Genomic DNA, 16,452 nt, shown 5'->3' on the forward strand with positions numbered 1-16,452 from the left:
ATTGAGTACAAAACTCTTTACATCAATTCTGTTTCCATTACGTGCGGTATGTTACTGTATTTTGCTATTTATGTCAGTCGTAACAATCATCAGCATATTTATATGCATGAATTAATCTTTACAGCCTGCGCAAAAGTAAACAATAATTAATAGAAAGGAATAAAATGTAATTCGGTTTTTGTTAATCTCCGGTAATGCTATTGAATTGAATTTTGTTTCATTTCATGTCATCATCTAATATATGCATCGTATTCTACAAAACAACAGTGGATAATTTTAAAAAATTTCTATAGTTACCCTAGAACATAGACATCTTTGTCTTATAGTATTTTATTTATTAATATTCTTTGAAGCCTGAAGTTTGATATTAAATTTTTCTCTTAAAGATATCCACTAGCCGTTACCAACGCGGATACTCTTGTAGAATTATACATTACTAAATTAATGATTCAATATGGTGATCTATTATCCACATAAAATTGTAGTTGCATATTTTTGAAATTATTTTGACGTAACAAAAGTAATTCAGCAACTGCTATACTGTACGTTACTGGAGAGCAGATTCATATTTCAATCAATGTGAATCATAGTGTTGCAACTAGTAACTATGGTAGTGGTATTACGAGTTCTTTTACCAATTTGAATCTTTAATTTTAATTTTGGTCCTTTCAATGTCTTTGATAGCTTAAAAGAGTACTCATATTATGCTCATTGATACCAGAGATTTAATCTTATGAAAACGTAATAAAATTAACTCAAAACTTTGAATATTATAACATTCAAAATAACTATTACTGGCTTTTGGTTTTACGTCCAACTTGTTTTAATATTTCTTAGCGCAAGGCATGCATTTAATTCAATTAAATATTAATTATTCGATAAAGGGTCTCTTACACTACCAGATGCATAATATTTGTTCCGTCTAATAAGAATAATTACTAGCGATAAGAATTTATTTTTTACTTTTTCATTAGCAAAGTATTATACCCTATAATTCTACAGAAGAAACTTGGGACAAAGCCTACATAGTTAATTAAATGTTATAGTTAAAAGTTTTAGAGTAAATCTCTCAAGATTGATGAATTACAGTATTTGAAAAGTCATACGAGGAGACGCTTTACAATCATCGCTTGACTACCGCACTCTTTAGTTTCTTTTGTTACCATTGATTACAACGAGCAACAAACGTAACAGAAACATTACTAATTATAAATAGATATGCTGATATGATTCATCCCACTATGACATGATTGTTTACTAATAAAATAAATCGTTAATAACATGTCATATCGATCTATCTACTATATCGAATTGTTCCGAAGACATTGAATTCAAGTTGTAAATTGCAGATATGAATTGATCATCAATCATTAACTTTGATGTGCTTGAGTGCAAGCAGACAATCGATGTAATGAGCGGAATTAACAATTTTCTAAATGCAAAATATTTAGTTAATTAAATAACCAAATCCAAACTATATATAATATAATTAGCCTTTAAAATAGAGATCAGACTTCGTATTTGAAATGTTACAATCAATTTCAAATATTTATAACCTCACAAAGTCTTTATGAAGCAGAATTTGATAATTCACTTCTTTTAAAATGGTGCATGCACGTAATATGCTAAATTAACTAGAAGATGATGTAGTATACCTAGATTTTTATAAATGTATTGCTGATATTTTTCATATTCATATCAAAATTCGAGCTAAATGCAGTATACTAATTTTAAGCTATCATAACTTTGGCAAAATCCTAGCACATATAACTTGACGGGCTATTTCATCTACACGCTACGACGCATTTATTTGAAGTAAATTTGGCAATATCGTACTGGAAGATTTCATAAGTCAAAATCAATATGAATTGTACCACGCTGCACACATATGAATAAAAATGACCCATTCTGTAGCTTATCAATTATATAATTATACATAGCATGTAGCATCGTATAACTTCTGGGTGTTGAAGAAATTCATATAAACATTACTTATTTTAGCCTAGTTTTTCAATTCACTATAAGTCATGTAGAAAACGAATATTCATCATACATATTCAAGATGTAATAACGTAACACTAGCAAACATTTTTCTCTCAAATTTCAAACTATAGCTTTGAAAGAATAAATTATTAATAGCTAGTTATTTAGTCATTAATAACATTTAATTCTTTTCATACGTATTGTTTTGAGTCACAGACAGAGTGTGACCACAGATACTTATTCCATCACTGTCGTCCTGTAATTCATGATAGAAGTTGATTCTCTTTCAAAATCTATCACATCGACGGCATTAAGCAGATATCCCGAGTATTGTATTACCAATTTTTTGTTTATTAGAGATAACATATCTCGAAAATGTTGTTGCAATGAATTACATTGTAGTTCAGATCACGTCAGTTATTTCTTTTTCTACTTTTATTTGCTTAGAGCAAAGGATAGCAATTATACGATCTCTATTCCCTAGATCCATTTTAGTACTCGGCAACTATACTATTATTAGCTTTTCTTCATTATTTCTTAATTAGAAAGTCGAAGCTGTTTTTACTTCCTCTGGTTGAAATATTTCTTTCTAAATCCGAATAATGATAATGCACCAATTGATGTGTTGATATGATGACGAATTTGATAGACTGCAAGAATCCAGGTGTTCATTATCTATTCAAGTCTAGATGATAATGTAGTTTTCAATCTTGCATATAATAACTGGATAGAATTGGCATAATTGCGGCTACATTTTGTTTTATGAAATAAGCTTTTCATTAGACTAAAAATGCCCTAGTCTTAATTATTTATGATGAGGTTACAAGTCTTGAAAATTTAAATTGAGAAAAAGCTTTATTTATTCAAACTACCATGCCGCTATGGAGACTGCAATAGAGAAGTAATGACTCATTCGATTCAAAATATTCTAATCTGTTAGAATATAGTCATCTGTACTCTAGCATAGAGTCTCTACCACTACAGTCTATAGTTACAGCTACCAAATATCTCTTAGGATAAATATCTACCGTACATTATACTACACATGGCTAACAGTCTACAATCACAATACTAAGTTACATTACAACAGTGGAAGTTCGTTAATCCATCAACATAACCATACTAGATCCAAGTTTTCAGGTTGATGAAACTTTTAGTAATCTAAGATTTGAAATATTTCTATCGAAATTAATTGCATCTCTTATATAGTTACTAACGATATTAAAGTCTGAGTAAATCGATTAGAATTTTAATCTAAACTTTCAAACTCTTAAATCTTTTCATGAAGAGTATTTAGTTCTATAATGATTCTATACCTTAGAAGGATATACAGTAAGCTGTTGAGTTACTAATATGGCTGTAGGTAAAAATAGAACTGTAAATCATATATTAGGATATGGTTAATTCATTGTACTTTGGCTGGTGTGAATAATGTCTACGTAAGTACTGTAGTCGTATCCATATTGGATTAATGATGGTCCGCAGTAGAATAGTCTTACTAAGAATAATTTAACTATGTGTAAAATAAGGTAAAAGGTTGCCATGCGGGTTGTAGCTGCGAATGCTACGAAAAGTATAAAAGCATGCAACTTTAGATTATTCTGTTAGTTCGTTCTAGAAGTCTTTAGAAGTAGTATTCGGCTAGAGTAGAGCTGTGTAGTTAATCTTTGTATAAGATTCAATAAAGCCCTTATTTTTCTAAAAATTGGAATTTCGTGATTGGTATATATCACAACTGTATATAATATCAGGATAAGAACTACAACAGAAACTCCATGAATAGATTAGTAAAGTTCCATTAGATCAAGAGAATTCCTATGAATTAAGAAATGCCTCATTGAAGCTTAGTTTCGATTCTAAGAACCGAATATTTGTCATGAATGTAAAATTAATCCAAAATAAAAGTGAAACTCAATCGCAAGACAATAAATTGATTACCCAGCATAAAATTATTCTACAAATCAAATGAAATAATTTCATGCATCATTGCATTAATTGAATTTCATATTTATTTCACGGTTCAATAAGCTTTCTCTTAAAAATAATTCTCTTGCAAATACAATTATGAATCAATAACGAAAGAAAATTGAAAATCTTTTTTTCTTATTTATATTCTTTAGTGAAGTAAGCCCAGCTAAGGATTCGATTTGTTTATTATTCTTTTTCATTCTCATAGATTTGCTTAGTTTACGCAATACCATTAGTAGACATGCTTAGCGTCAATAGAACGCACTGCAAAAACTCTTTGGGCAGCCATTTGTTAAATGGGAAAATATCTACAAGAAATCAAATTATTTCTTTCATGATTGATATTAATTAGTTGGTTAAGGGCCTAACAGCATTTTTCAAACATCTATTATTTCACCTATATAATTAATTACGCAATTAAATAATTTAATCAGCTTTATTGTTATTCCCTGCTATTACAGGATGATGTATGATGTTGAAACTAGTATTTCTATGCTTTTGGTCGATTCTAAGGACTAGTTATAGCAATTTCTTATCCAAATAATTTGACTTGACAACTAATATTTTATATTTGCGTTACTCAATATTAATCATTTATTAATTATCGTTATTTTTTCTCAGGGAATTTCGAGAATGCCACGTTACCTGCTAAACTTTATTTAATAATCAAGTCACTTTTAGTAGATCTATGTACTTATGAATTGTAACAACTCCATTAATTCTTATTTCAGTTACAATTTGGTAGTATCATACACTTAATTATGAAAATATTACTCAAGTAAGTTATGGAGAGTTGATCTTATTATCGCCTATTTTACGAACAATTTTAATCCGCCATGCGTTCTAGTATCCGCGTAATTTTCAAACTATGCATACGTGTATGTGCTACCATATCGTACAATGGATGTTAAATATCTCTAGTTATCCTCTGAAGCTAAATGTTAGAAGTAATTGTATAATTTTATTATTGTTCCAACAACTCCAATTTTATTTGTTCCCATTATTCTCTTTATTCCTTAATTTTATCCTATCAATCAGCTTAGGGACTACTAGTTAGATGGCCAAGCTCTACTTCATATCCCTTTTACCGTTTATCTAAAAATATTTCAGTGAGCTTAAAGTCAAATATCAAGTTGCGTATTTATTGTACAAGCAGTGATTGCGCGACGATAGAATTGGTGGAAAATTAAAATATCCTTTAATAATTACAGTTTGTTAATTAATGCTATCACTCAGCACCTTAACATAGTTGATACATAAATTGTTTCAACCGAGCTGAGCATCCTATTTCTTGAATGTTATCTAAAAAATTTTCAAGCTACCGCTATTACCGATAATAGCTAAATTTTTTCTTTATAGTTGCTGTTTTACCAATGAAATCAATACACATTATCGTGTAAGGGGGACAAATTTTATATTACTTTTAAACAATGAACTAATTATGAAAGTGCATCCTCAAAAAGAACCTAAGCTTGATCAGGCACAATAAATCCTAGTTCTATTATTATAGTTGAATATTCCTGATTTAAGGTAAGCTGGGTTTAATTTCCGCAACAGTACAGGCCGTAACTGTTCTCAGAATTGCAATATCGTTAGATGGTACTTCTCTAGTTAATTAATCACTGATGAGAATAGAAGAAATATCTTTAGTATTTAATATAATATTATTTCATAATATACTTTGCCGTAACCATATAAGTGGCTTCTTTGATCCAAATCACTAGAGCTACAGTTCTGTACTTATGAAGTAGTATGGCCGGAAAGGACTAAATGTAGTTTTTTTCTTTCTCTTTAACTAGTAACCTTTCTTATACTATGTGTACTCTTAATTTAGACTTTAGCGGCTATTATACATAATTATAATAGTCGAGATTCGGCTTTAGACTTAACATACGTATATAACGCTATAATATTCATTATCTGTACGTTTATCTATAGAAATCAGTAATTCTATGATCTTCTACGGAACTTCTGAGGTAATATTGAAGCAAAATGGTATAAGGAGAAATATTTTATACTCGTACACTCCTTTCTATATAAATTTATGATATTGATGTTGATGTATTTATTACTTTTGTATGTACGGAGACAGAACATACGGATTGCCGGATATCCAGACGATCGGTTACGTCGATCGCGTTTCGTTACTATGACAACCATCGAGCTCAAAGAGATGCTATCAGTCAAAATTGTATGAGAGTGCTGTATCAAATTAAGCTTACTAAATATCAATTTAGAGGAATGTATCGATTTTAAAAAAATTTCTTCCTTATCATGTAATATAATAAGATTACAACTTCTTTTTTTCCTGATATATGCCATTATTGATTAAAATCTATCTTAGATAGTTATTACATTTCATGAAGAATTTATCTATTAATTTGACGTCAACACAGTTTAATCATGGATTATACAGCAAATAGAATGCGAGAGCTGTACAAGGAAACAATTGCCGTGCCAGTTTTATCGCCAACTTATCAATCCAACCAGATATTCACACCGCTACAATCACCGCAAAGAGAAACTGTATCTGAATCACAGTATGAGATTGTCCAATCACACTCTTTCTGCTATTGAAACACTACTTTATTGATATTTATCTTCATGTGAAATTTTAACAAAATTGGCTATTAGCACTCATCAAGATATGCAAGTATTAAATTATAGAATATTCAAAAGTATTTATGTTTTTAATTAGATATCGAACTTACTACGAGAAATGGGGACGAGCGACTAAAACCCCGTGGGGAAGACATCACAGCTACGCTGGAATTGGACCGTTATTTCTACCACCAGGACATAGACCAAAGGAAGAGCCACCAACTAGAGTAGAAAAGGGTCATAAGCATTATGGTAGCGGAATTATACCTTTCCCAACGTAAAATCAAACTTTCATAACAATTCTATTTTACCATAGCCTTTACGAGGATTCAGAAAAATTTATGTTGTTTCTAATGATTTACGATAGCACACCTGTTCAGCAGAATTACTGTCGCACAGGATCTCAACTAAGTCGCTTAAGGAAAACAGATGAACTGTAAGAAATGATTGCTGATTCGAAAACTTTACAAAATATTGTTGATAATTCTGTCCTAATTTTGCTATTTTCTTTCTTTTCATATTGGCTTTTGTAGAGTTCCTAAACCGCTGACAGCAGACTTAGTGTAAGCAATCGACTGCCATAATTTTCTTCTAACATATATCCTCATAAGTGTATCCTTTACTCATCAGTTTTACCGACATTACTGTAATTGATACTTCCGAAATTAAAATTTTTTCCTAGTCTATAAATAATTAAACATTTTTATTAGTAATATTCAGGTTAAGCATCCCTTACCCCGAGAACATCCATATGCTTCGCATATTTCCAAACTATCAATATTTCCTTCTCCGGTTTCTCCTGATGAGGCCAATGGACGCTTAGCTGTAGCATCGACACCTTATGGTGGACCCCCTCCGGTACCCTCAACCATTGCTACCCAACCATCAGAGCAAATCATACGTGGTAAAACTAAAGGATCACCTTGGCGACACGAAATAGTACAAAATGGAGAGCATCCACTTCATAGAAAAGCATTAACTTGGCATGGAGAAAGTGTTTATCAAGTAAGATTAGACTGCTTAGCAAAGCTAAATTGCTAATTATTTAATAATATCTTCAATATTTCATCATTTACTTTTGCACTTGGTAGATTTATAGTGGCCCAAATACACCTGTCCGTCAGCAAATTTACCCTGCACCACCCAAGTCTATTGCACCTAATCCTCGACCTCGAGATGGTAATCTAGCAATCTCTCCTCGAACTGCTGATACTCTTATTGATGTTCGCAAATCGCTTATGACTACGACGTATCAAAGCAAATATAGTAGTCACGTACCAAATGTTTTAAAAATTCATCGGAAGGGTGATGTGACAACAGAGGTAATTAAAGAGTAGATGATCCATTTCTAAAGACTCTATTACAATCTTGTAATGTAACTAGTATTGTAGACTGTTAGCCATGTTTAATATAATGTACGGTAGATATTTATCCTAAGAGATATTTGGTAGCTACAACTATAGACTGTAGTGGTATAGACTCTATGCTAGAGTACAGATGACTATATACAGTAAGCTGTTGAGTTACTAATAAGCTTATAGGTAAAAATAGAACTGTAAATCATATATTAGGATATGGTTAATTCATTGTACTTTGGATGGTGTGAATAATGTCTACGTAAGTACTACAGTCGTATCCATATTGGATTAATGGTGGTCCGCAGTAGAATAGTGTTACTAAGAATAATTTAACTATGTGTAAAATAAGGTAAAAGGTTGCCATGCGGATTGTAGTTGCGAACGCTACGGAAAGTATAAAAGTATGCAACTTTAGATTATTCTGTTAGTTCGTTCTAGAAGTCTTTCGTAGTAGTATTCGGCTAGAGTAGAGCTATGTGTAGTTAATCTTTGTATAAGATTCAATAAAGCCCTTATTTTTCTAAAGTTTTGGAATTTCGTGATCGGTATATATCACTAACCTACCTGATATATTTATCGTAATATACTAGTAATATTAAAGGCTATCTCACTTATTAAGGCAAAATAGGAAATAAATCATACTTAAGAAAGTAATTTTATCATTTTAATACACTTATTATTGCGTATACGACTATATAGACTGCAAATCGAATGAAGAAGAACCGAGGCCAACTTTTCATAGGAAATTTCTATTCTGAAGTTTACGTGTCAGATAATGAAGATGAGGATGCTAATAAGACTGGTAATCTAGAATAGCTTATTCATTGTTATATAAATAGACAGGAATTAAATAAATTGAAGAAACCTTCTATACGATGTTTAATATTTTGTGGTATTGACAATAATGTTATAGATGATGATATGTCGCAAGCAGCGTCTCCAGTGTCGACCGGTAACAAGAACAGCTCCATTTGCAAAGATCAAGGTAATAGCAGAGAAGTCAAGTTGGAAAATGATGATGATAATGGTGATGAATATAAACGATCTCCAAAAGTAGTAAAAATCTCAGATAAGGTAACCATAGTCAATGAAGATAACTCCAGCAAAACAGCGATTATAAACAGTAGTAATACAGTACAAAAGTCCCCGGATATCTTATCTCATTTACGAGAAAGGCCAACCGCTGATGATTCAAGGCCTGGCTTCAGTAAGTCTGATATGCACAGAAGATTTAATCAGACTTATTCTGAAATATCGCCTGATTTGCGTGAAAATTCAAGATCTGGTAAACGGCAAATTATACATGGCTGTCCAACATACTATTTTCATTGATATTGACTAGTTTAAGTGATACAATAGTTGATCCTAATGCCTTCCAACAGTGTTGCTGTAAACATTATAATGGCACTGTTTACTGTTTCTTGACATGTATCAAATAATAGCAATATTACTAACTAATCTGAAAATAGTAATTCCTAGAACAATTTACTACAGCTAGATGCAGTTCTGATTATTTGTAGCACTTGGATTTGACGGAATATTTATGTTTCAATATTTATGTTTCAATATGGGTTTAAACGCATTTATCAGAACTACTTGTTGTTACTGATTACTCGTTCTATATAGCGTGATATCCGAAGTAATTGCATCTATTTTATTCATGTAGCAACAAAATTACAGTCAAGATAATTTTATCTAAATGATTTATCAACATGTACGTACATACAATTATTTATCATAGAAAATCTATATGCCCGATCAGTCAAATAAATTTATAACTAGGCCATAGTAGCAAATTTCGATAAGATATTGAGGAGTTCAACGAAAAATGTTATCGGCGGTCTAGGACCGTAGTTTCATAGCATAATAACTCATTTCTAACGGCTCAAAAATATTTTTATTACAGTCAATTTTATTACAAGATGGCTGATATCATTTTTATAATCGTGTCGATATCAGTCATTGACGAATTATCAGTAGTAAGTCGTATTTAATAAGGCTTCATTTTGAATGTATCAACGTATATCTTTTAAAGGTAAACTATTTTTGCTACACTTGCATTTTATGATGTTTAAAATAAATATAATCATACTTATTCTTATGCTTTAATTTTGCTTCTACAAAATTTTCAAGAAATTCAATTTGTAAGTTACTAAATTGTTAACGAAAATAATTTGATACAGAGACTTAGCAGATTATTAAAATTGTAAAGACATTAGATTCGGTGAAATGAACAAATTTGCCTTTAATTTTTACGAAAAAATTGCATTGAATAGCCATACTAGTTACAGTATCAGAGAGTGCAGAAAAAATATAGCCATTATCTCACAATATTTTTCTGTGCGATGAAATTATAATAAATACGTCAAAGCATCTCCTATACATAACATGTAAAATATCTATTGAAAGCAATACTTGATTGCTTTATTAACACCAATTCCTACAACTTCAACCGCTAGAGATACTTTCAAACAATCAACAGTTTATAATAGAACAAAATGAAACAAAGTCCAATACATTGAACATAGATGTTAAAATTTTAGAATTAGTTATTTTTACATATCACAAATTCTTACACACTTGATTCAAGGCGCTGATAATTTTCATGAAATCGCTATTTTCATACAATACCTGCATTAAAGATTTGCGAAATAACATCTAAACTGCTAAATATATTTTAAATTCTTTGTACTCCATAGAACTGTTAGAATAAATTCAGTGTTCAAGCTAAAGCACGAATGGAATTTCAAACTATCAATCATCTCACAATAATGATACAACTGAAATTTGCAAAAAATATATAAGCACTGTATTCTGACTAACAGCGTCGATACCAGTTGTTATTTTTACAATACGCAAGTACGGAAAATCAAAGACACACACGTATAAAAGTTAATTAATTACGTACATCTAAATCTATCTTCTTGATCGCCTAAATAAAATTCACAACGAATCACAAAATTTATTTCAGCTTAATTTAAAATTTTAATTTCTTTTTCTTTTTCGCTGCCACTTTCTCCGCATTTTTAGCCAGCTTCTGTTCTAGTTCTAGACGCCTTTTTAGTTCTGCATTTTCCTCCTATTTCGATAAAAGCAGAAAATATTTATAGTTGCGATTTCATTGCATTAGCGTACAATCATAAATAAAATAAATACTTCCTACCTTTTGAGGTGTAACTTGTGGAGATATAGTCGCTTTCTGCTTTTTTATAGGGGATTTCTTTTCGGGCGAGATACTTTCATTTGGCATTAAAGAGGGTGGTAACTTATTAAGCCATGAGCCAGCTCCGCCAGTGACTGCGGCAGACTCTCTTTGGGTGCCCGACATATCATACAAGCTATTTTCAAAAGCTTGATCTTTAAGAGAAAAACATTAACTTAATTGCTGCAACTTTATATAATAAGGACAAATATAAAATTACTTACCAAAATTGTAACTATCTCTGACTTGAAGCCATGTCTTTTTAATCATTAATTGTTTGTACAGCTCCGATACTTTGGTAGCTACAAATTTTGATGTACCAGTTCGAATTTGGTCTTCAAAATCCTGCAATAATAAATTTACAAGTTGAAATATTATCGCTGTGTAATAAGTGTAATAAGGCTACATCATGTTTTGGTCGAATGTAACATTTACTGTAAGCATTCTAGAGAATACTGTCAACGGAATAAAGACTTGTAAAGTCAATAAAAGCCAATGGGAATACCTTTGATGTTATCATTTCATTCGTAAAAGATTTCTCGTCGAATTTAGAAGTTTCTAATTGTTCTATACAGACGAAAGATGACAACTCAAGTTTACTTTACTTCGTCTAAATTTGTTTGTTTTTTTGGCCATGTTATAAGATATAGGCGTAACAGGAAAATAGATTAGTATTGGTTTATACATTATTACTTCTTGAGCATCTTGCCCCAGTACTTTTGTAATCGTCGATCTCTCTATCCTTATTTACGATGATTTTTTTCAGCTCTTCCTGTCTTCTCAGCAACTCACTAATCATCATCCATAATGGTTGTATCAAATGCAAATCTAACTATACATTAAGAGAATCAAAACAAGAGGATTATTTAATAATTACAATTGGATCTTTAGTCATACATGCACGATTCATAATACTAGGCAGTTGCAAAAGTTATACATTTAATTGTTGTTCAGTTTAATATTGATCAGATACCTCTTGGAGATGAGCAAGCTCGCAATGGAATGTCCAGTTAAATGGAAGCCCAGCTAGGAGAGTGCTAAAACTGAACATAACCATTTGATCGCCTTCCTGATATAAGGTGTGCGTCATATCCTCATTAATAGTTTACACTCTATACAATATTCACATATATATTCTTATTGCTTATTTCAGAATGTAGTGAATGCTAGTAAAAATATTAACCTGATTGTCTTGAAATTCCAAACTGTAATTTATGTCAGGCTTTTGAATTTCAATCGACTTGCTAATATGTTTCAGGATTTGATGTAATGGAGCTTCAACATTGGGATTAAGTACCTATAAGTCAAAAGTAGAAAATTACATCGAATTTTATTGCACTAAAAATAAACATAGCAAAGCAATGCGAGCTTTGTTATATGCAAAAGTAAATGCGTTATGTGAATTTAAATAAGAGTCAACTGTCTATGGGTTCGTTGGTACTAAGATCAACATCCAAGCAGTATTCGGATTCTTCAGCACCGAAGACTAATTACAAGTATTTCGATTTATACCATAACGGCCATTTGCATTAAAGGCAACGTTACGTGGTTAATAACCGCTATAACATTTCTATATTTACGTGATGCTACTTTCGTTTGTAACAACATTCAATGTAATCATGCAAGTTTAAACACTACTGCTATGATGAATATGTTGGTGATAGCAAAGGTACAATACATGTGGTTGCACATTTCAATTTTCTTCGAGCAAGTATATTATTATACAGTATGTCTGTTATAATTTACATTGCACCCAATGCAATCAACAGTCGTTGTAAGAGCGTTCAATTTAAGCTGTTTGGCATTTGCAAGGACAATTCGTCATGTAAACCACGAATATCAGACAAATCAAGATGACATGTATAGGAAATGGTGCATTGCTTATTTTAAGAAATGTCCATAGCTATAATGTAGTGGATGTTTTGCGTGCTAGTCTAATTAATAAATACCATTAGATACCTTGCACCGTTTCCTAATATCCATTTGATCTAATCTCTCTGACCACAATCCATAATTAGGATCGTATAAACAAACTTCGTAATCTTCTTCAGAAAAATACGACTTGATTAAGTAAACTTTAGAGTTAATCTCAAATGGATGCCAACTTTGAGAATTGAGATCCCCTTGTCGATTTCGTCTCCATTCCATTTCAGCAGCCATGATGCTATGATGATAAAGCACTTGATAGATAGCAAATGATTTGGGCTAAAGTCAAAATTGAATTCGAGAAAGTGTCGTAACGTTAGTGATCAATGTGGAACAAGAATTTGATCAAGATTGTGGCATGCAAGAAAGTAATGTAAACTGGGTCCAATTTGTACTACTGTACAGTGTACACTGTACACCGTCGGTATCTCCTTTAATTATTATTCTACGCGTACGTTTACAGTAATGTATTAGCTGGAGAGGGAATAAATATTACTTCTGATTCAAGATACGATGGGTGAATTCGTTAATCTGCAGTCATAAATCACCCCATCAGCTAATTCTACGTTGCAGAGAGTAGAAAGTCAAATCGTCGGCTGGGCAGGTCCACACCTGCCCAGCTCCAGTGGTTGGTTGCCTAGACTACAAAACTGCTGAGACGGAAAGCGAGTTGAGTCGTGGCCTTCTACAGTACAATATACTATACCCTACAAGTTGGTATTGGTTCGGTACGTACTGTAGACTGTAGAGGTTTAAATCTTCCTCTTAGTATTATCCCAGTGTACTGTTCGATACATGAGTCCAGCTATTGTGCATGTTATGCTGTATTGAATGAGCTTGCGCAGTTACGTTCATTAACCAAGATGGAGGAGCAGCTCCGGGCATAGACAATTCGTTACAGGTGCATCTAGTAGTCCATTGCTCGGAATGCAAGAGTACAGCAGTGATTGCATGACTATCATAGCAATCTATGTATTGACAGATTTCTGCTAAGGAATATCATCAATAATTAACTAATCACTGACGAACGTGCCGGGCAAATTCGTTCAGTATCATACAGTAGACTCATGGACTACTAGAAGAAGACTTTCTAGTAGACCGACCATGAATGGACTACAGTATACACCACCGTCAGGCTCAGTGAAGCATGCTGTTGTCTCTACTCAACGCCAAAGTTTCATACAACCAAACAATTTGTAGTCTTGACAGTCTGTATTCAATAAATGGACTACCAATAGCATGAAAGCGTTAGCAAAAGTATAGAATCTAAACAACTAGCGATGATATAATTACTAGTAATTAAACAATGCTTACGATGTCTTCATAGTAGAAGTGCTACCTAAAGCTACACTAATAAACTTCTACTAACTGACAGTACTGTTTGCGATAGGGGCAGTCGGGTACGACCAGGTATTCTATCCCATGGCGGTAAGGGTATCCATGCCTAATTGCCCATGCCTGGTAAACCGGCGGTACAGCTGTCATCTGCGCATACCCAATGTGCTCGAGACGAGATTATTGCTAGTTTTGTTCAAATTAACAAATTGGAGAAAGTTTACAAGAATGGACCCACTACTAGTATTTGTCTATGGAACTCTAAAAACAGATGAACCTAATCATTATTTACTAGAAGATCCAAAGACTGGTAAAGCAAAGTTGATCGCTAAAGGTCTGACTGCTGCTCCTTATCCATTAATTGTACACTCTTGCTACAGTATTCCCGTTATGTTGGATGAGCCTGGTCGCGGCCACGTAAGTCAAGCAAGCCGTACACTATTTGTACTGGATATTGATGCAAATGCTCTCTTTTCATGTACAATAATGCATCTTGATGTAGTAGTATACTGATGCATACGAGCATCTATGCATGAAATCATTAACATACTGTTCAATGTCTACTCGATGCAATCAATTTCGTCTTTAATACTGGTTGAACTACAATAAGTACTGTACTTTACATGGTATACAGTATACTGTACATACAATACACTGGACACTGAACAGTTCTGTCTCTGCAGGCGATATCAAAACTCGATGAAATGATTAAGAACTAGAATGCTGCTATCAAAGTTGTAGACTCATATATAGTTCGCTCATTAATATACGCGTATAGCTTAATATACAACAGAGCCTACAGTCTAGCTTATTCTCTAGAAATTCCAGGCCAAATTATGCTCGAATTGAGGGACTCCAGTTTAAGCAGTCGTTGCTATTCGTACCATTGTATGCATGACTAATTTACTATCCAAGTAGCAGTATCACAGTAAAATGCGTAATTAGGTGTAGTGCTACTTATTGATTTGTATTCCAAGTCCTTTGCTTGCTACTCGAATTATATTAAATTCATTCAACTAACTATAACTACGGATATCAGTATGCTAATTTAAAATATCCAGTTTTACACTCTACATCCCTAGGAAATAGCACTGAACGAGTCGTTTGTGCATGGCAGTGAAAGTGTAAATAACAACGTCGATTACCATTCTGTTATCCACCTACTAAGCCAACATACTCGTATATCTTGCTTAATACACAGTCCACTAATGTTATTGATTTAAACTTGTGCATGGACATATGAACAAACTCATCAATGTTTACAGTTCTAACACAGCGATGCATTAGTTTATACAGTTTGAAAATTATACCTAATTTCAATCAAGGATCATACTGTATTAAAGTGTAACTATAATACCGTATTAACATACGTATAGACTTTTATATGCTACGATTTGTCACTTAGACTTTATACTAAAATGCTTGATATTTTAATTTTTCACGAACTGTACTTAAGTATACTATAATCCCGTATTAATATACGTAAAGACTTTTACAAATATCATTGATATTCTAATTTTTCAATTTACTTATAGATGATAGAAGGCGAGGTATACAGAATCGATAATGATATGTTACGAGTTCTGGATCAATTGGAAGGTCATCCTGAATTTTATACGCGAACCATGATTGATATTACATTAACGGAATTAGCTTACTGCGATACAGAATTGCCATACAGCCTTAATGATAAAATCCAGTGTCAGGCCTACATTGTCAAGAACTATCGAAAAGATCTTATCAATAACGAACTCTTCACCAGCTATACAACTTACCATCCCAATATCAGTCCATACATCCTACACACTGAAAGGCAGGCAGAACTTTCTTATGATGAGCTTGTAAAGTCTGTTCATCAAGACGACTAAAATGATCACTCAAATTCATAGCTTAGCCCCCTGCTATCAATACTTTTCACTGATTAAAATAGTATTTGTAGCCATTTATTTTATTCAGTTTTTAATCTAATTTGATTTGTATACAATAATGATCTTAACATGACGGGCATCTTTAAATTACTGAAAAGTGAAATTTTAGGTATTGCCGATTGGCAAGCTTGTTTAATGTTAACCTAATGAG

General features: G+C 32.3%; 3 protein-coding genes across 3 annotated transcripts; 2 read left to right on the forward strand and 1 right to left on the reverse strand.

The window, feature by feature from the left end:
- Positions 1 to 6,354: 6,354 nt before the first annotated feature.
- TRIADDRAFT_53807 (uncharacterized protein) lies at positions 6,355 to 9,242 on the forward strand (the record flags this gene model as incomplete). The annotated part of the gene is made up of 8 exons (XM_002109574.1): positions 6,355 to 6,491; positions 6,650 to 6,829; positions 6,869 to 6,988; positions 7,086 to 7,115; positions 7,263 to 7,557; positions 7,644 to 7,874; positions 8,610 to 8,712; positions 8,824 to 9,242. 8 exons carry the CDS (start codon positions 6,355 to 6,357, stop codon positions 9,240 to 9,242), a joined length of 1,515 nt encoding a protein of 504 aa, XP_002109610.1.
- A 1,645-nt stretch (positions 9,243 to 10,887) lies between these two features.
- Positions 10,888 to 13,272, reverse strand: TRIADDRAFT_53808 (uncharacterized protein; the record flags this gene model as incomplete). Its single annotated transcript, XM_002110104.1, has 8 exons — positions 10,888 to 10,989; positions 11,074 to 11,267; positions 11,337 to 11,457; positions 11,618 to 11,679; positions 11,806 to 11,944; positions 12,086 to 12,181; positions 12,296 to 12,409; positions 13,072 to 13,272. The coding sequence occupies 8 exons, from the start codon at positions 13,270 to 13,272 to the stop codon at positions 10,888 to 10,890; spliced, it is 1,029 nt and encodes a 342-aa protein (XP_002110140.1).
- Positions 13,273 to 14,616: 1,344 nt separating this feature from the next.
- TRIADDRAFT_17273 (uncharacterized protein) lies at positions 14,617 to 16,139 on the forward strand (the record flags this gene model as incomplete). Its single annotated transcript, XM_002109575.1, has 2 exons — positions 14,617 to 14,790; positions 15,909 to 16,139. Coding segments are annotated over 2 exons (405 nt in total), but the record flags the coding sequence as incomplete, so codon positions are not given.
- Between the last annotated feature and the right edge of the window lie 313 nt (positions 16,140 to 16,452).

The sequence above is a fragment of the Trichoplax adhaerens genome, genomic scaffold, assembly GCF_000150275.1.
Source record: "Trichoplax adhaerens TRIADscaffold_2 genomic scaffold, whole genome shotgun sequence".
NCBI classification, from domain to species: Eukaryota; Metazoa; Placozoa; class Uniplacotomia; order Trichoplacea; family Trichoplacidae; genus Trichoplax; species Trichoplax adhaerens.